General features: G+C 42.9%; 1 protein-coding gene across 3 annotated transcripts in view; it reads left to right on the plus strand.

Moving 5' to 3' along the window:
- The window catches only part of slc25a16 (solute carrier family 25 member 16), a 78,349-nt gene that overhangs the window by 34,304 nt on the left and 23,514 nt on the right, over positions 1 to 20,531 (plus strand). For all 3 annotated transcript variants that reach the window (XM_072557997.1, XM_072557999.1, XM_072557998.1), the window contains 2 exons: positions 6,059 to 6,192; positions 12,628 to 12,691. In XM_072557997.1, the coding sequence (XP_072414098.1) occupies positions 6,059 to 6,192; positions 12,628 to 12,691 (198 nt within the window). The remainder of the gene's footprint in view (positions 1 to 6,058; positions 6,193 to 12,627; positions 12,692 to 20,531) is intronic.

The raw sequence follows: 20,531 nt of genomic DNA on the forward strand, positions 1-20,531 counted from the left end.
TTAGGTGCATTAGTCAGAGGGAAATGGGTCTGCGTGGGTTACTCTTCGGAGGGTCGGTGTGGACTTGTTGGGCCAAAGGGCCTGTTTCCACACTGCAGGGAATCTAATCTAAAAAAAGAGGAGGAGTAGGGCCAATTTGGGACCAAAAACGAGATTTATATTTCGAGGCAAGTCACATGGTTGAGGTGTTAAGTTATTACTTTTCATCTGTCTTTACGACTGGCAGATTCTGCCCTGGCCATGGGTACAGTGACAAGAGGAAACACAGTCACTAGAATAGTTTAATATCAATGAGGATGAGGTATTGGAAAGCTGTCTGTACTTAAAATTGCTAAAGTAATGTGAGACTGGATGAGATGGGTCCAAGGATATTAAAAGCAGTGAGAGTAGAAATTGCAGAGGCATTGGCAATTACCTTTCAGACTTCCCTGGAATGTTTCAAAATGTTGTAAAGATGGGCCCAACAATTATAGTCAGTGCAGGGGAAATTTCTAGAAACAATGAATTTAGAATAGAATTAATAATTAGATGGAAACATGGATTGATTCAGAAGAGTGAACATAGACACTTTAAGGAAACATTGTGTCTGAACAACTTGTTTGGATTTTTTAAAAGAGGTAATGGAGAGGGTTGATGAAGGCAGTGATGTACATGGACTTCCAAAAGATGTTTATGCCATACAACCGATTTGTGGGGAAAGTTACAGATCATGGAATGAAAGGGATAGTAGCAAGATGAATCTGAACTTAGCTGAAAGATAGGAAACAGTAATTGTTAGTGGTGTTTTCTATGCTTGAAGAAGGTTTGTAGTGAATTTTCCCACATGTCATTGCAACAACCCTTGCTTTTTCCTGATCTTGGCCAAAGTTTTGACAAAGGGTCAGTTAGACTCGAAACATCAGCTCTTTCTCTCCTTACTGATGCTGCCAGACCTGCTGAGATTTTCCAGCATTTTCTCTCTTGGGGGATGAAAGACCTCAGCTGGGCTGTCAAGCAGATCCAAGTAATACCAAAAACCTGGGCAAGCTGGGTGGAGAGGTGAGAGGAGTGAATCAGTGAAAATGCATGGGTAATAGGTATTTAGCATTTGAATGGGTGGATGGTATCTCATCATCTATGTGGAGTGTTGTTAATTAGAGGAGTAGTTTATTTTGGGATGGTGAGAATTTGGATTATATTTACAAAAGTAGACCATTCAGCCCTTTATGTCTGTTTTGGCATTCAGTAAGGTCAAACAAATATGCAAGTTAGCAGGAATTTAATATTTGATCTTACAAGCCTGCTGCAGTATTTAAAAGGATCATGGCTGATATGATTATAACCTCAACTTCACGTTTTTGCTTACCTACAAACATACAAACAGGGGACAGATTTGGATCATTTGGTGCCATGTGCCTGCTCAGGCATTCAGCAAGATCTCGCTGATATGTTTGTGTTTCGAACTCAACATTTCCATTTTCCCTCAACAATCTTTAATTCCCTTGCCTAACAAGAGTCTGTCCACCTCTGTATTATTCATTATTCTGTGATCCATCTCCACCATCTTCTTAGGCAGTATCCTATTGTTGCCCAACCCTCTTAGGGAGAACATTTTTCCCTTCTCTCCTAAAAGGACGAATCCTAGTTTTTAAACAGTGCCCCCACCTCTGGATTCACCCACAAGAGTCATAGAGTCGTAGAGATGTGCAGCACAGAAACGGACCTTTTGGTCCGACCCATCCATGCCGACCAGATATCCCAACCCAACCTAGTCCCACCTGCCAGATATCCCAACCCAACCTAGTCCCACCTGCCAGCACCCGGCCCATATTCCTCCAAACCCTTTCTATTCATATACCCATCCAGATGCCTTTTAAATGTTGCAGTTGTAATAGTTGCCTCCATTTCCTTTGGCAGCTCATTCCATACACATATTACCCACTGTGTGAAAAAGTTGCCCCTTAGGCCTCTCTTATTTCTTTCCCCTCTCACCCTAAACCTATGCCCTCTAGTTCTGGACTCCCCCACCCAAGGAAAAAAGTTTTTGTCTATTTATCCTATCCATGCCCCTCTCAACCTTTTCATGTCCAGCTTGTCAAGTCCACTCAGGATCTTGTACACTTTAATGAAGTCACCTACTACTGTTCTCAGTGGAAGCTAGCCTAGTCTGTCCAACTTATCCTCCTAAGATAACCTGTTCATTCCAACACACTTCCATCCTCATTTAAATTTGGCAACCAAACTGTACTCAATATTTCTAGACCCAGCCCCCGAACACATGAACACACACATATTCCCCCTCCCCGCCCCATTACTAATACTTTTCTCTGGTTCATATCCTGTTCCCCTTTACAGCAGTTGGAAAGACAACCTCGTGGCCAGGTCAGATGGCTGTTAGATTCAGACTTGAGAAATTCACCTCTCAGTAGTTTTGCAACTTCACTCAATTGAACTAGCTTGAAAGTATACGCATGTCACTGCAGTTCATCCTAAGTGTGAGAATTTTCTGATCATTCATCTGCAGTATCTATGCTGCTTTGTGTGACAATGCATCCATCCTTTAAAAAAAATTCTCATCCCTGGTGTATGCATTGTATCTCATTGCAATTTATATGACTGGTCCGCCTCAGTTTCTGGTCAGTGGTGACCACTGTCCAACCCCACCAGGATGGTTGTTTTAGGTAGTTAGGTGATAGTATGGCATGGAAGGTCATGGGGAAGTTCTTAGAATCTCACTTATTTGAGATGGTAATTGCCTTTCAAGTGTGGGGTGTACTTCCAATTTATCAACTCAAGCCTGAATGTGGGACACAGACAGATTTAGAGTCTGAGAGATTACAAATGAAATGGATGATTTGCAGGCATCCTCAGCTGTTCATCTGGAACATAGAACAGTGCAGCACAGAACAGGCCCTTTGGCTCACCATGTCCGTCCTGTCCATGATGTCATTCTAAACTAATCCCCTCTGCCTGCACATATTCTGATCTTCATGATGCAGGGAAGGTCTTGACGAGCAACCGGGGTTGGTTGGGGGCTCCTGTCTGGGGTTGAGATGAATGGCTTCCAAAAACTACTACCATCTTCCTTTGTGCTAGGCATGCCTTTAGACAGTGTAGAATAGGAGGAGCTGGAAAATGTAAGGGAGCTCCTGGACTGTCCCATTGACGGCCAAGATCCACCTCGTCATTTTTTGGAGATGTTATAAATGAATAAATGACATTGCTGCATGGTTCTGGTGGAAGCCTTCTTAAAATGCAAGATAGGTCCTGTGCTGATTGTTGGACCTTGGTTACAAGATTTAGGTAAGTGTTTAATTTCTTTCTCAAGGCTTGAGCAGTCTAATCCGAGATCATTAAAGGCACCATTGGAAGTCATTCGAAAAACCATCAAGAACATTTTGAACATGGCTCAGTCGTTAGCACTGTTGCCTCACAGCTCCAGGGACTCAGGTTCAATTTCATCTTTGGGCAACTGTCTGTGTGGAGTTTGCGCATTCTCCCCATGTCTGTGTGGGTTTCCTCCCACAGTCCAAAGATGTGCAAGTTAGGTGAATTGGCCATGCTAAATTACCCATAGTGTTCAGGAATGTATAAGTTAGGTCATGGGGAATGTAGGGTTATAGGGTAGGGGAATGGGTCTGGGTGTGGTTGGTGTGGACATGTTGGGCCAAATGGTCTGTTTTCACACTGTAGGGATTCTAAGGTTCTTTGAACTAATATATTAAGGCCAATAAAAACTGATTTCCCATCTCCTTCCCAGCAGTGAGGCATCATGGGAACATTCAATGTTTTGACCATGGGCTGCAAATTTTGGGTAGCTGCTCTGTGAACAGGTCCCTTTATACTAGATATTAAAAATTGCTTTTGCTATTTGAGAAGATCGAGATTTGAAAGCAACACGACTCAGCACAAAATGGACGAGAATGAAAGTTTAAAATATTCATCACAATGCTGTTAGGGAGGGCAGAGTAGTTTAAAAGGAAGGAGGGTAAGTGGTTCTGACAGAAGAATGTCTGATTGCATTGCAGATATCATTACAAAAGATTAGTAAAATACGCCTTGGACATGGACACACACATTTGCTGTTAGGCAGGGCTGTGGGATGTGAGAAAAGGATTTCACTTAGTGAATGGTCTTCTGTATAGGGAATGTCACCCAATGATAGATTCCAGTGACGATATGAGAAATATAAAGAATGTTGTCACTAAATATATTGAAAATACAGGACATATATGTCAAACACAAGAAATGTCAGTCACTGAATGGACTCCAGGGTCAGTTTATCAATAACAACTTGTATTTAAATAAAACTGTCATGCACCAAGGTACTTGATGGGAGTGTTATGAAGTGAACTTAGATACTAAGCTAAATAAAAAGATAGGACAGATAGTCAAAAACTTCTGCAATATGGTAGCTTTTAAGCAGCGATAGAGAGGTGAAGAGATTTAAGAAGGGGAATCCAGAACTTGGGGCTATTGCAGCTGCAAGCACAGTTAACAAACGTAGGGCACTTAAAATTGGTCAGGCACCAGAGGCCAGAATTTGAGGAGTACACAGAGGGTTATGGGGGCAGAGAAGGTTACAGACAAAGGGAAGAGATGAAGCCAAAAAGGGATTCGAAAACCTCCATTTTTATAAGTCATGGTATTGTTTGGCCTGGAGCCATTGAGCCCTGTCATTCCTGCCAGACCCAAACCTGATCACAGTCACTTGATCTGAACCTTGTCACTTCCACTGAAACTGAGGTCTGTCGCTGACTCTTGAGTGTGATCATTTCCCATGACTCCGATTGCTCCCTCTGACTTGAATTACTGTAACTCCCTCCTGAACCCCAGCCAAGATCCATGGCACCTTTTTCGCCCAACTGTCTTCCTCCCCCATTGAAGTGTGCTGAGGTCATTAAAGCATTTTGCAGTGGGCATTGGTTATGCTGTAGGCGGAGAAACGTCCTGGGAGATGGATACTTTTCCTCCTGCAGGAAGGGATGTATTTTCCTCATTGGAAGGCATGGTTTCCCTGCATAATAGTATTTACCAGTGGATGGGCTGATTTTATTGGGGATGGGTGTGTGGCTGGGTTTACTCTGCTGTGTTGAGGCGAGGTGATCACCTATTACCTTGTAGGACACAGGGTTAATTTTCCAGCATGGTTAGAGAACCAATTGCCGTACAGTGGCCAAGCGTGTGGTAGAGAATAGGTGAACTGGAACAGGGTCTAATTTGTGTTTTATTCATTCAGAGCATATGGGTGTTGCTGACTGGGCCAGTTTTTATTGCCTGTCCCTTGTTGCCCTTGAGAAGGTGGTGGATGACCTGCCTTCTGAGCTGCTGCAGTCTGTTTGGTGTGGGTGCATCCAAAATGCTGTAATGTCATTACTGTGGGGTGCACTGGTTCCAAAAAAAAACGTGTGGTTGAATTGCCCACTATTGGTTTGCTCACTGGCTGCTGCTGTCCAAGAGGTGTTAGGATGTATTAGCACATTGTAGGGCCCTTGTAAACTTTTGATATTATATCACATATGTGTTACAGGCTGCAGCTCAAAAGAAATCAGTTCATTTTATTCCTCCCTGTTCATATTTTCTGCTTGAAAATCAGGTGCTAGAATGACTAATTCCTACTTTGACATTGATAGATTTTAACCAGTGGGCCCAAGTTATTAAAGTAATGTGGGAGAAAAAAAAACCTTAAGCCAAGTTTGTCAGAATGTTCATATAGAGGTATGCTTTCTAAATAATTCACTGGTATATATTGATGTCACTGCTCAAAGGGTATTGAAACCAGTGTAGTTGGCAGGTGAAGCAGAGTTAAATAACAGGAGCTATTTAGACCAGGAAACACACAAATTCATGCATTTTAAAGCTATTTGTGTATTCACTGCCTAAATTTCTGTCTTTACATTTTTGATGCAAACTATCATTGTAAATTTCTCACGTTATGAATACAATCTTCCACTAGTGATGGTGTTGCACATATGCTAATAAATTATCCAGTTTAAGAAATGCTTGTAATCTGAATCAAATTTTGTAATTAAAAGTTCATTGTTTGGAGATCAGTTTGTGACTGGGATCTTTCTTACAGGAGTGTTTTCTACTCTGCGTGCTGTCCCAAAGAAAGAAGGCTTCCTTGGCCTGTATAAAGGTAACGGAGCAATGATGGTCAGGATCTTTCCTTACGGTGCTATTCAGTTCACTGCGTTTGACCGATACAGAAAGGTAAAGTTAGTTGAATAAATAGAATTCATGATAACAGCATTATTAAAATATGGAATTAATACATAAGTGTTTTGTGACTTGCTGATCTGAATGAATGGGAAATAGTGTGGTGCAGCAATAAACCCTAATATGCCTAATATTCTGGAGCACCAGAACAGTATTTTTTATTCATTCATGAAATGCAGGCTTCACTGGCTGGGCCAACATTTATGGTCTATTCCTAATTGCCATTGAGAAGGGTGGAGCTGCCTTTTTGAACTACTGCTTTCCTTATGCTGTAAGTGCATCCACATTGCTGTCAGGGAAGGAATTTAAGGTTTTTGACTCAGCCATACTGCAAGAAAGAAGATATAATTCCAAATTAGGACAGGAGGTGCATTGGAGAAGAACTTCCAGGTTGTGTTTCCATAGAGCGTATTGGTAGAGGGTTGCTTTTCAGACTGGAGGCCTGTGACCATCAGTGCGCCACAAGGATCATTGCTGGATCCACTGCTTTTTGTCATTTATATAAATGATATGGATGTGAACATAGGAGATATGGTTAGCAAGTTTGGAGGTGTAGTGGACAGTGAAGAAGGTTACCTTGGAGTACAATGGGATCTTGATCAGATAAGCCAATGGGCCGAGGTGTGGTAGATGGAGTTTAATTTTGATAAATTTGAAGTGCTGTATTTTGGAAAGGCAAGTCAGGGCAGGACTTAAACACTAGGATAAAGCGAGGACTGCAAATGCTGGAGAGCCAAGAGTTGAAAAGTGTGGCTCTGGAAAAGTACAACAGGTCAGGCAGCATTCAAAGAGCAAGAGAGTCAGCGTTTCGGGCATCAGCCCTTCATTAGGATTTAAACAAGTATGTTTGCCTTTATTAGTCAGTACATTGAGTATGGGAGTTGGGAGGTTATATTGAGGTTTTACAAGACATTGGTTAGGCCACTATTGGAATACTGCATGCAGTACTGGTCTCTCTGCTGTAGGAAGAATGTTGGGAAACATGAAAAGTTTCAGAAACGATTTACAAGAATGTTGCTAGGGTTAGAGGGTTTGAGCCAGAGGGAGAGGCTGAATAGACTGGGCTGTTTTCCCTGGAGCGTAGGCAGCTGCGGGGTGACCTTAGGGGTTAATAAAATCATGAGGGGCATGACAAATCGACAAGGTTTCATTCCTAAGGGTAGGGGAGTCCAAAACTAGAGGGCATAGGTTTAAGGTCATTTAGCTCATTGAATCTGTGTCCACACTTTTGAGAAATCTAATCAGATAACATTGCCTGGTCTGTGTGTGGCACAGTGCTAAATGAGACAAATTTCAAATAGATCTGGCAACTTAGAACTGACCATTCATAAGGTGCTATGGGCCATCAGCAGAATTGTATTGAATCACAAACTATAACCTCACGGCCCCCCACATTCCCAGCTCTACCATTGCTGTCAACCTGGGAGATCAGTCTTGCTTGAATGAGGAGTACAGGAGAGCACGCTCAGACTAGGACCAGGCAGACATAAAAATCGCCTCATAGCGTCAACCTAGAAAAGCTAGAACACAGGACCACGGTGTGCCAAACAGTAGAAGGAGCAAGTGATACAGTTAAGAGATGCCACAAACAGCAAATCAGATCTAAGCTCTGCAGTCCTCACGCATCAACATTGTGAATATCGGTGGATAAGAAAACAACTAATAGGTGGAGGCAATTCCCCAAATATTCCCAGTCACATTGATGGAGAGCCCAGTACAGAAGATAAGGCAGTTGCATTTACAGTTATCATTGCCAAAAGTGCTGATTGGATGATCCATCTTGACCTCCTTCTGGGGTCCACAGCATCACAGTTGTCAGTCTTTAGCCAGTTCAACTCGTTCCACCTGCATCAAGGATTGGCTAAAGGTACTGGATTTTCCAAAGGCACTGACAACATTCTGGTAGTATTACTGAAGAGTTATGCTAATGCTCTAGATATGTGCTGTAAATTTTTATAATTTTGACATTACAGTTGCTAAATCACATCCTGGGGGTACCATTGACCACGAACAGAACTGGTTAAGCCATATAAAGTCATGATTAAGTCATTTAGTTTGCTCAGATATGGCCTTACCGTAACAATTCCCCTTGATTCACAAACAGAAAATGCTGGACAAACTCAGCAGGTCCGGTAGCATCTGGGGAGAGAGAATCAAAATTAACATTTCAAGTCCAGTGACCCTTAGTCTCCTTTATTAGAGTCAGTCATAGATTCTAACAGCATCGAAACAGGCCCTTTGACCGAACTCATCATGCCGACCAAATTTCCTAAACTGAACTCATCTTGTTTGCCTGCATTTGCCCCATATCCCTCTAAACCTTTCCAATTCATGTACCTGTCCAAATGCCTTTTAAATGTTGCAACTATGCCCGCCTCTACCACTTTCTCTGGCAGCTCATTCCATATATGCACCACTGTGTGAAAACGTTGTCCCTCAGGTCCCTTTTAAATCTTTCCTTTCTCCCCTTAAACCTGTGCCCTCTAGTCTTGGATTGCCCTACCCTGGCGATTCACCTTATCTATGCCCCTCATAATTTTAAAACCTCTATCAAGTCACTCCTCAGCTTCCTACGCTTCAGCGAAAAAAAGCCCCAGCTTATCCAGCCTCTCCTTTGGGGTGGTTCAATCGTTAGCTTTGCTGCCTCACAGTGCCAAGGATACTCTTCGGAGGGCAAGTGTGGACTTGATGGGCTTATTGGCCTGCTTCCACCCTGTCGGGATTTTGAGTTTCCACAGAACTTATTCTAATGTCACATAAATCCAGAGCCCTCTCTTCAGCCCCCATCAATATTGCTGTCTTAACATTTCTCTTCCGTCCATGTATAGCTGAGCCACTCATTGTGCTGTGGACTTGGACTTGGCTTTGATTAGATTACATTACAGTGTGGAAACAGGTTCTTCGGCCCAACAAGTCCACACCGACCCGCTGAAGCGCAAGCCACCCATACCCCTACATTTACCCCTTACCTAACACTACAGGCAATTTAGCATGGCCAATTCACCTAACCTGCGCATCTTTGGACTGTGGGAGGAAACCGGAGCACCCAGAGGAAACCTTCGCAGACACGAGGAGAACGTGTAAACTCTACACAGATAGTCGCCTGAGGCGGGAATTGAACTGGTCTCTGGCACTGTGAGGCAGCAGTGCTAACCAGTGTGCCGCCCTATGCCACCGTGCCGCCCCATGGCTGCAGTCTCCAGAGGAATCCCCTCCTTTGTCAGTATTCAGGGTTGAATACTGATTAGACAGCAAATATGAAAACATTAGTGTTAGTCTTTATTACAGTGCTTGTACATGAAAAATTCTTCTTGCAATTATGGAGAGTTTTAGTGAGATCATACCTGGAACAGAATGTGTGGCTTAAAACTAGTTACCTCAAGAAGGACCTACTTGCCTTGACTTCACTAAAGGTTCATGAGATAGGGAAATTGACCATTAGGGGAGAATGGCAGGTCTATATCAGGAAACTTCTTTTTGAGATTTTCTCGAGGGCTGCTTTTTAAATTTTGGGGGCTACTTTTTAGTATTCAAGTGTCCTTTTTTCATTCTTATTAACAAATGCATTTGATGATGCAGTTGCTGAGTAGCAGTACATTTTTATATTTGTGGATATCAACTTGCACCGAAGCAGAGAGAGAAGAATTCATCGATATTCTCAATATGAGTTCTGTATTAAACATGAAGTACCGATGCACAAGAAAATTATTGATTTGCTAGACATTGCCATATTAAAATAGGCAAAAGACAACAGGCATAAGTTGGCAGCGAAAGTTTTTTTTATATCAAAGTAACTGACACACACAAAGCTATCATCCTAAAAGCACTTCTACAGACTGATGTCACAACTAATGCGTTTCCATTGCATGTGCACAAAGCTGGAATATATAACTAGTTACTACAGTTCTACCCTTTTTTATATCCTCTCAGATCCCAAACTCTGACTTAATTGACAAGTTTTTATTGCAATAGCATCCATTACATTCATGCCCATATAGTGGCAGCTGAACGTATGGGCATTTAAATGAGAGAATCCACATACATTTGCCAGAATTGATTTCAAATTTCATTTTTGCTTGTTTCTTAGTTAGCTGAGTATTCCTTTGTTGATTAGTTTAAAACTCTTCTCCCTCCCTGCCTCCCCTTCTCACCCTTCCAGCCTCACCTACTTGCCCCATGCCTTCCCTTTTACTCAGGCAATAGCCTTGCACACTTACCTGCCTGCATTTTCAACCTCCTTTCTTCACCGACCCCTCATAGCATTCTCCTTCACCCCACTGTGGCCCTCCTGCCCATTCATAGCCTTGCCCTTGTTATTTTCACAACTCAACCCATCACACTAGTCGCAGACTTCTCCCAACCCTTCCCCTCCACTTGTAGGCTATCGTTTTCTCGCTGTACTTCTTCCTGCACAATCCCTCTCTTCACTCCCTTGAAGCCTCTTACTTCCTACCCCTGTTGTCCAATGGCTAAGGGCTTTCTGCCCATTTGTCACCCTCAAACACACAGTGAAAGGCTTCTTCACCTCTGGCTTACTTAGTTTCATTTCTGTCTTATATGTTCATTGCTCCTTCAATCACAGGCTGTATATTGCTCATGTTTGCTACTGACAAATATCAGTTGGCCAATCAGCAGCAGGCATGAAAGAGAACCAGCCTGAGATTGGAAGAGCAGCTCCCAGCTGATTCTGTTCATTCTGCAATGGCAGTGACTTTTGTCTGGTCATCCCCATGAATGAATTTTCCCAGGCATCTTGACTTTTAGGGATTAATTTACTGCTGCCCCCATGTCTATTGAGCAGTGACCAATAATTATGAGAGTTGAGAATGGCAAAAGATCATAGGATCATGATAGCACAGAAACTCTTGTCATGTCATTATTTCAGCCCTCTATTGAGTATTTCAGTCCATTACTTTCTTCCTGACCGTACAAGTTTATTTCCCTTTTGTACTCTGTACTCGTCCAATTTTCTCTTAAATCATTGGTTTCTGATTTTGTTACCTGCTGTCTGAGGCAGTCTTCAATATTCTATGCTGTTGCTCAAAACCTTAAAATTGTGTCCTTTAGTTTCCACCAGCTTTTTTTTGTCTATATTGGCCAAACCAGTCATAATTCTGTACATGTTCCCCTATTCCTGTTTTGAACTCTGCCATTAATTGCCTCTCCCTATCCCATCTACCAAAATGAATCACCTGACACTCAGCCATACCCACTGCCTCCTATTTGCTCCCTAACCAACATAATCTCTCCCTTGACTATCCTTTGATTATTTGTGTTTGTAAAGCACTTTTGGATTCTATTGACTCCCCAGAAGAGAGTTGGATGAGCACTTTGAGGAGCAGGAAAATGATGAGCAGCAGAGAGGGGGGGAAGAGGGTTTCAAAAACAGAAATTGCTGAATGAGCTGAGTGGGTCTGGCAGCGTCTGTGGAGAGAAATCAGAGTAAATGTTGCGAACCCAGTTCTGAGGAAGGGTCATTGGATCCAAAATGTGAACTCTGATTTATCTCCACAGATGCTGCCAGATCTGCTGAGCTTCTCCAGCAATTTGAGTTTTTGTTTCTGATTTACAACATCTTCATTCTTTCGGTTTTACTTAGGGGAGAGAGGATGGTTGGATAACCGCATCAAATAGCTGACACAAATATAGTTATGATTTGGATTTGCCGGTGTTGGACTGGGGTGTACAAAGTTACAAATCACACAACACCAGGTTGTAGTCCAACAGGTTTAATTGGAAGCACACTAGCTTTTGGAACGACACTCCTTCATCAGGCGGTAGTGGAGGACTCAATCCTAACACACAGAATTTATAGCAAAATTTTACAGTGTGATGTAACTGAAATTATACATTGAAAATTTGATTGTCTGTTAAGTCTTTCTGCTGTTAGAATACAGTGATAGTTTTACTTCTTTCATGTGTAAATCACAAAACCTTTTTTTTTAAAACCTTGCATTCTCGGGTTAGCTATCAATGGTGATAGCTAGACAATATAGTCTTCCCTATGATGTATGTGGTGTTGGTGCAAGTACCTAGGGGAGGATATAGCTGCTTTAGGTGATGGCTCTTATAGTGCACTGGTCATATCTCTACATCTGAGCTTGGAGGTTCAACTGCTACAAAGGTGTGTAATAACATTTCTCTGAACAGGTTGCTGCAAAAATACCTATATTTGTCTTGGTAAGGACAATGAAGCTCCACCAGACTCTGAAGGGATTTTTGAATGAAGGGAGTATGACTGGGACTGCATTCTGTAGAATTTAGAACAATAGTTGACCATAGTAACACATGAGTGTGTATATCAGTGAAGTTACTGGGATTTGTGAGGTGTCTTAAGTAATTCATCAATGTGTATTGTGGCAATAGTTGGGAATGATTTTTGTGTGTTTAGAATTGTGAACAAATGAATGTCATTTTGATTTTTCTCAGCTCTTGATAGCCAAACTTGGTATCTCTGGGCACATTCACCGATTAATGGCTGGATCCATGGCAGGTAATTTGTTTCCTTCTGAATTCTTGATAATCTTCCAATGTAGCTGGTGTGAAGAAAATCTCTGAAATTGCTTAAAAAAAATGAACAGTGCTTTTAATGAAGCTTTTCGATCAGTTATGGCATAGAGGAGGCCATTTGGTCCATCTACTCCAAGCTGTCATCCAGCAGTCAATCAGTCCTCCTACCCATTCTAGTCCTGATTATAGAGTCCCTACAGTGTGGAAGCAGGCCATTCAGCCCATAAGGTCCACACACACCCTCCAAAGAGCATTCATCCCAGACACACCCCACTACTTTATCCTTGTAACTCTGCATTTCCCACCTGCTAGTCCACCTGGCCCGCACATCCCTGGACACTGTGGGCAATTTAGCATGGCCAGTCCACCTAACCTGCACATCTTTAGACTATGGGAGGAAACCAGCGCACTTAGAGGAAGCCCCTGCAAACATGGGGTGAATGTGCAAACTCCATATTCTTAGCCTGAGATTGAGAATTGAACTCAAATGGAATCCCTGGTGCTGTGAAGCAACAGTGCTAACCACTGAGCCCATTATTTCCCTCAAAGTACCCAAACAGTCTGTTTTTGAAATCATTCCTTGTTTCTGCTTCCATCAAACTTGTACATCATGAATTCCAGGTCATTACCACTTATTATGTAGAAATATTCTCCTTTGCTTCCTCCCCTTTCTAATTCTGCATTTAAGTTCCTTCCTAATTTCTCTATACTCCTCAAAGGCTTCGGCATCTGCATAGACCAATCCTCTGCTTTCTTTATCATTTTGACTGAGCTTACAATTTCCCTTGTCACCCATGGTTTCTGGATCCTGCTATTCCTATCCTTTAATTTTGCAGGGACATGCAAGACCTGCGCTTTAATCAACTGCTCACTACAAGCCTCCCACATAGCAGAAATGGACCTGTTCTCAAATATCTGCTCCCAATCCACATTCCCCAGTTCCTATCTAATTTGGATGTAATTGGCCCTTGCTCAATTAATCACCCTCACTGGAGGGTTACTCTTGTCCTTGTCCGTGACTACTTAAAATCTTATGGAGTTATTAGTCTCGAAGCCCAAAATGCTGTCCTACTGAAACATCGATCACCTGACCTGGTTCATTCCCCAAATAACAAGTCTAGTATGGTCGCTTCTCTGGTTGGATTGTCAACATACTGTCTCAAAGAGCCCTTCTTGACACAACTAACAAATTGTTTTCTATCCAAGCCCCTGGCTCTAAGAGAGGCCCAGTCAATAAGAGGAAAGTTGAACTGGAGGTGCCATTGTTGGACTGGGGTGCACAAAGTTAAAAATCACTCAACACCAGGATATAGTGCAACAGGTTTCTTTGGAAGCACTCGTTTTTGGAGCACTGCTCCTTCATCAGGTGGCTGTGGAGTATAAGATTATAAGATACAGAATTTATAGCAAAAGTTTAGAGTGATGTAACTGAAATTATGTATTGAAAAAGACTTGGATATCGTTTGTTAAGTCTCTCATAGAGTCAGAGAGATGTACAGCATGGAAACAAACCCTTTGGTCCAACCCGTCCATGCCGACCAAATATCCCAATCCAATCTAATCCCACCTGCCAGCACCTGGCCCATATCCCTTCGAACACTTCCTATTCATATACCCATCCAAATGCCTTTTAAATGTTGCAATTGTACCAGCCTCCACCACTTCTTCTGGCAGCTCATTCCATACATGTACCACCCTCTGCATGACAAAGTTGCCCCTTAGGTCTCTTTTATATCTTTCCCGTCTCACCCTAAACATATGCCCTCTAGTTCTGGACTCCAGGGAAAAGACTTTGTCTATTTATCCTATCCATGCCCCTCATAATTTTGTAAACCTCTATAAGGTCACCCCTCAGCCTCCAACGCTCCAGGGAAAACAGCCCCAGCCTGTTCAGCCTCTCCCTGTAGCTCAGATCCTCCAACCCTGGCGACATCCTTGTAAATCTTTTCTGAACTCTTTCAAGTTTCACAACATCAACCTCCCAACTCATGTACTCAATACTCTGACCAATAAAGGAAAGCATACCAAACGCCGCCTTCACTATCAAGGAGCTATGAACCTGCACTCCAAGGTCTCTGTTCAGCAACACTCCCTCAGACCTTACCATTAAGTGTATAAGATTTGCTTTCCCAAAATGCAGCACCTCACATTTATCTGAATTAAACTCCATCTGCCACTTCTCAGCCCATTGGCCCATCTGATCAAGATCCTGTTGTAATCTGAGGTAACCTTCTTCGCTGTCCACTACACCTCCAACTTTGGTGTCATCTGTAAACTTACTAACTGTACCTCTTATGCTCACATCCAAATCATTTATGTAAATGACAAAAAGTAAAGGGTCCAGCACCGATCCTTGTGGTACTCCACTGGTCACAGGCCTCCAATCTGAAAAAGAACCCTCCACCACTACCTTCTACCTTTGAGCCAGTTCTGTATCCAAATGACTAGTTCTCCCTGTATTCCATGAGATCTAACCTTGCTAATCAGTTTACTGTGGGGAACCTTGTCAAACACCTTACTGAAGTCCATATAGATCACATCATCTTCTCTGCCCTCATCAATCTTCTTTGTTACTACTTCAAAAAACTTAATCAAGTTTGTGAGACATGATATCCCACGCACAAAGCCATGTTGACTATCCCGAATCAGTCCTTGCCTTTCCAAGTACATATACATCCTGTGCCTCAGGATTCCCTCCAACAATTTGCCCACCACCGAGGTCAGGTTCACCGGTCTATAGTTCCCTGGCTTGTCTTTACCACCCTTCTTAAACAGTGGCACCACGTTTGCCAACCTCCAGTCTTCCGGCACCTCACCTGTGATTATTGATGATACAAATATCTCAGCAAGAGGCCCAGCAATCACTTCTCTAGCTTCCCACAGAGTTCTCGGGTACACCTGATCAGTTCCTGGGGATTTATCCACTTTTAACCATTTCAAGACATCCAGCACTTCATCCTCTGTAATCTGGACATTTTGCAAGATGTCACCCTCTATTTCCCTACAGTCTATATCTTCCTACAAGTTTGTTTCTCAATTTCCTTCTGACTATTAGGGGGTCTATAATACAATCCCAATAAGATGATGATCCCTTTCTTATTTCTCAGTTCCACCCAAATAACTTCCCTGGATGTATTTCCGGGAATATCCTCCCTCAGCACAGCTCTAATGCTATTGCTTATCAAAAATGGCACTCCCTCTTCTCTCATGCCTCCCTTTCTATCCTTCCTGTAGCATTTGTATCCTGGAACATTAAGCTACCAGTCCTGCCCATCCCTGAGCCATGTTTCTGTAATTGCAATGATATCCTAGTCCCATGTTCCTAACCATGCCCTGAGTTAATCTGCCTTCCCTGTTAGGCCCCTTGCATTGAAATAAATTTATTAGTCCTACCTTGTCCCTGCCTGGCCTGACTGTTTGACTCACTTCTGTTCTCAGCAGTTTAATTTATCAGGCCTACCTTGTTTTCTGCTTTGTCCCCGCCTGCCCTGACTGTTTGACTCTCTTTTCTCAACTGTACCTGTCTCAGATTGATCTCTTTCCTCGCTATTTCCCTGGGTCCCACCCCCCCAATGTAATAGTTTAAATCCTCCTCGGCAGCTCTAGCAAATCTCCCTGCCAATATATTAGTCCCCTTCCAATTTAGGTGCAATCCATCCTTCTTGTACAGGTCACTTCTACCCCAGAAGAGATTCCAATGATCCAAAAATGTGAATCCTTCTGCCATACACCAGCTCCTCAGCCATGCATTCATCTGCCTATCCTCCTATTCCTGCCCTCACTAGCTCGCAGCACCGGGATTAATCCAGACATTACTACTATCGAGGATCTCCTTTTTAAATTCCTGCCTCACTCTCTATGTTCTCCCTTCAGAATCTCATCCTCTTGCCTTCCTTTGTCATTGGTTCTATTGTGTACAATGACCTCCTGCTCACCCCTCTCCTCCTTGAGAACATCCTGCACCCTCTCTGAGACGTCCTTGATCCTGGCATCAGGGAGGCAACATACCATTCTGATTTTTCACTGCTGGCCACAGCAACATCCATCTGTGCCTCGGACTAGAGAGTCCCCTAACACAGTTGATCTCTTGGGACTCTATGTAGCCCTCGTTGCATTAGACCAGTCTCAATACCAGAAACTTGGCTGTTCTTATTACATTTTCCTGAAAATCCATCACCCTCTACATTTTCCAAAACAGCATACTTGTTTGAAATGGGTATAGCCACAGAAAACTCCTGCATTACCTGCCTACCCCTCTTAACATTCCTGGAATTAACCCATCTGTGTGACTGTATCTGCAACTTTTCTCTCTTCCTCTAACACCCATCCGTCACCCTCTACATTTTCCAAAACATTGCCTCTAGCTGTCTCTCCAACCGATCCATTTGATCTGATAGGTGTTGTAACCAACAACGTTTATTACAGATATAATCCTCAGTAACACATAAACTCTCCCTGAACTCCCACATCCGACAAGAAGAGCATATCACTCTAATAAAGGTCATTTTTGTTACTTCCCGTCTACAGAACCAGAAAATAGTACTGTCTTATTCCTTTAGCACTGCTCCATGCTAACTTCATACTTCTGGCTTATATTTTTAAGTTTAATCAAGAGACATTTCTCAATGAAACATATAATAAAAAAAAACCCAGTCTACTCACTACTGTAGACTTTCTGTAAGACTACACTTAAAAATATTCACTTCTCTCTTTCTGTGCTGTGACCTCACTCAAACAGGTTCCTCCAAGATTATTCGTGAATTTCACTGTTTGTTAATTTTTCCAGACACACTCCGATGTCCAGCAATACATGAATTCAAACAGCAAAGGCATTAACTGCACAGGTTCAACAGCTGTGTCAGTCAGCAGTGTGGGTTTCTTTCTCTCTCTCCCGCACTGACCTCACCATGTGCTGCCTTTGTCTGTTTTTCTCCCTTTTAAAAGGTGCTGTTGTTTTGACTTCTTTTTCTACAAATTTCTAAAACAATGCAACAGCATATAAAATAGTAATTGCTGCCACTGGAATTTGAGGAAATCACCTCCAACACCTAAAACACCTCAAAAAAGGAGCAGCTGTTACAGCCAGAAATTTTTCCCATCCTCCATCTTGCAGTAATGTCTTTCTTACATGATTTTCTATCTCCAGATATATTTTCTTCCTCAGATTCCTGATTACTGCTAAGAGGCCTGTACGCAACTTCCATTATGTTTTTTTTTCCCTTTGGGTTTCCTGAATTTTACCCACATAGATTGTACACCTTCTGACTCTATATCACTTCTTGCTATCAATTTAATTTTAATTCTTACTAACAAGACAACCCAATCCTCTCTGCTCATCTGCCTGACCTTTTGGTAGGACGCACACTTTTGGATATTTGGTTACCAGTCCTGCTATCCCTATCGCCGTCCATTTTACTTCCCCTTCTCGTTCCCTTTCCGACGTGACCATCCTTGGCCTCCTCCATTGTCACAACAAATCTGACTGCAATTTGGAGGAAGAATACTTCCATCTTCTGCCTCAGCAACCCAGAGGAAATTTGGGTGGCATGGTGGCACAGTGGTTAGCACTGCTGCCTCAGTGCCAGAGACCTGGGTTCAATTCCCGCAACTGTCTCTGTGGAGTTTGCACATTCTCCCCGTATCTGCACGGGTTTCCTCCGGGTGCTCCGGTTTCCTCCCACAGTCCAAAAATGTGCAGGTTAGGTGAATTGGCCGTGCTAAATTGCCCGTAGAGCTAGGTGAAGGGGTAAATGTAGGGGAATGGGTCTGAGTTGGTTGCTCTTCGGAGGGTAGGTGTGGACTTGTTGGGCCGAAGAGCCTGTTTCCACACTGTAAGTAATCTAATCTAATCTAATCTAAGGACTCAACATTTGAGTTCTCCAATTTCAAATAATCTTGCTTCCCATCACCTGACTCACTTCCCAGGCCCTCCCCCTCCTCCCCCCTTTCCTTCCTCTCATCGACCAACTAGGTTATACCCTCTACCTGTGTTCGCCTATCCCCACCTCAGCACCCTGCCCCCACCCCCATTATCTGCAGCTCCCCTTACGTCCATCCTCAGTCCTGAAGAAGGGTTACCGCCAAAATGTTGACTTCTTCACCTCCTAATGCTGCCTGACTTACTGTGTTCTTCTAGCCTCCTGCTTGTCTACCTTGGAATCCAGCATCTGCAGTACTTTTGTCTCCAGCACTGATCTCCTTGTAGCCATGACTCTGTGGTACCCACAATATCATACCTGCCAATTTCAATCCACATTATAAGCTCATTTGCCTTGTTTTGTATACTGCACGCATTTAAGTACAGCACACTCAGTGATGCGTTGACTCCCTCCTTCTCGTGGTTTTACCACTATTTGTTGAGCCTGAAGTTAGACTTCCCATACTCTGTAGCCTTACTTGTTCTGGTAACTTTAATCTGCTGATTCCTCCCCTAGAACATGGAACATTATAGTGCAGTACAGGCCCTTCGGCCCTCAATGTTGCATCGACATGTGAAATCAATCTGAAGTCTATATATCCTACAATATTCCATTCTCAACCATATGCCTATCCAATGACCATTGAAATGCCTTTAAACTTGGTGAGTCTATTACTGTTGCATGCAGGGTGTTCCATGCCCCTACTACTCTCTGAGTAAAGAAACTACCTCCATCTATCCTATGTCTATCACCCCTCAATTTAAAGCTGTGTCCTCTCGTGCTAGCCATCGCCATCTGTGGAAAAAGGCTCTCACTGTCCACCCTATCTAACCTCTGATTATCTTATGTCTTAATTAAGTCACCTCTCAACCTTCTTCTCTCTAACGAAAATAGCTTCAAGTCATTCAGCCTTTCCTCGTAAAACCATCCATTCATATGAGGCAACATCGTTGTAAATCCCCTCTGAACCCTTTCCAAAGCTTCTACATCCTTTCTATAATGCGGTGACCAGAACTGTATGCAATGTTCCAAGTGCAGCCCCCCCAAAGATTTGTACAGCTGCAGCATGACCTCGTGATTCTGAAACTCAATCCCTCTGCCAATAAGAGCCAACACACTGTATGCCTTCTTAACAACCCTATAAACCTGGGTGGCAACGTTCAGGAATCTATGTCCCTGGGCACCGAGATCCCTCAGCTCATCAACACTACCAAGAATCTTACCATTAGCTAAGTACTCTGCATTCCATCTACTCCTTTCAAAGTGAATCACCTCACACTTTTCCGCATTAAACTCCATTTGCCACCTATCAGCCCAGCTCTGTAGCTTATCTATGTCCCTCTGTAACCTGCAACATCCTTCAGTTCTGTCCACAACTCTCCTGACCTTAGCATCATCCACAAATGTACTAACTGATCCTTCTATGCCCTCATCCAGGTCATTTATAAAAATGACAAACAGTAGTGGATCCAAACAGATCCATACGGTACACCAGTAATAACTGAACTCCAGGATGAATATTTCCCTTCAACCACCACCCTGTGTCTTCTTTCAGCTCGCCAATTTCTGATCCAAGCTGCTAAATCACCCTCAATTGCATGCCTTTGTATTTTGTGCAATAGCCTACCGTGGAAAGCCTTATCAAACACCTTACTGAAATCTATATACACCACATCAACTGCTTTACTCTCATCCACCTGTTTGGTCACCTTCTCAAATAACTCAATAAGGTGTGTGAGGCATGACTTGCCCTTCACAAAACTGTGTTGACTATCCCTAATTAACTTATTCCTCTCCGGATGATTATAAATCCTATCACTTATAACCCTCCTTGAATTTTTTCCATATTTTCCCATGCAGATCACCCCCCCACCCCCATGACCCCATTTACTTTAAAGTGTTATC

Source organism: Chiloscyllium punctatum, chromosome 38 (assembly GCF_047496795.1).
Source record: "Chiloscyllium punctatum isolate Juve2018m chromosome 38, sChiPun1.3, whole genome shotgun sequence".
Taxonomy (NCBI): domain Eukaryota; kingdom Metazoa; phylum Chordata; class Chondrichthyes; order Orectolobiformes; family Hemiscylliidae; genus Chiloscyllium; species Chiloscyllium punctatum.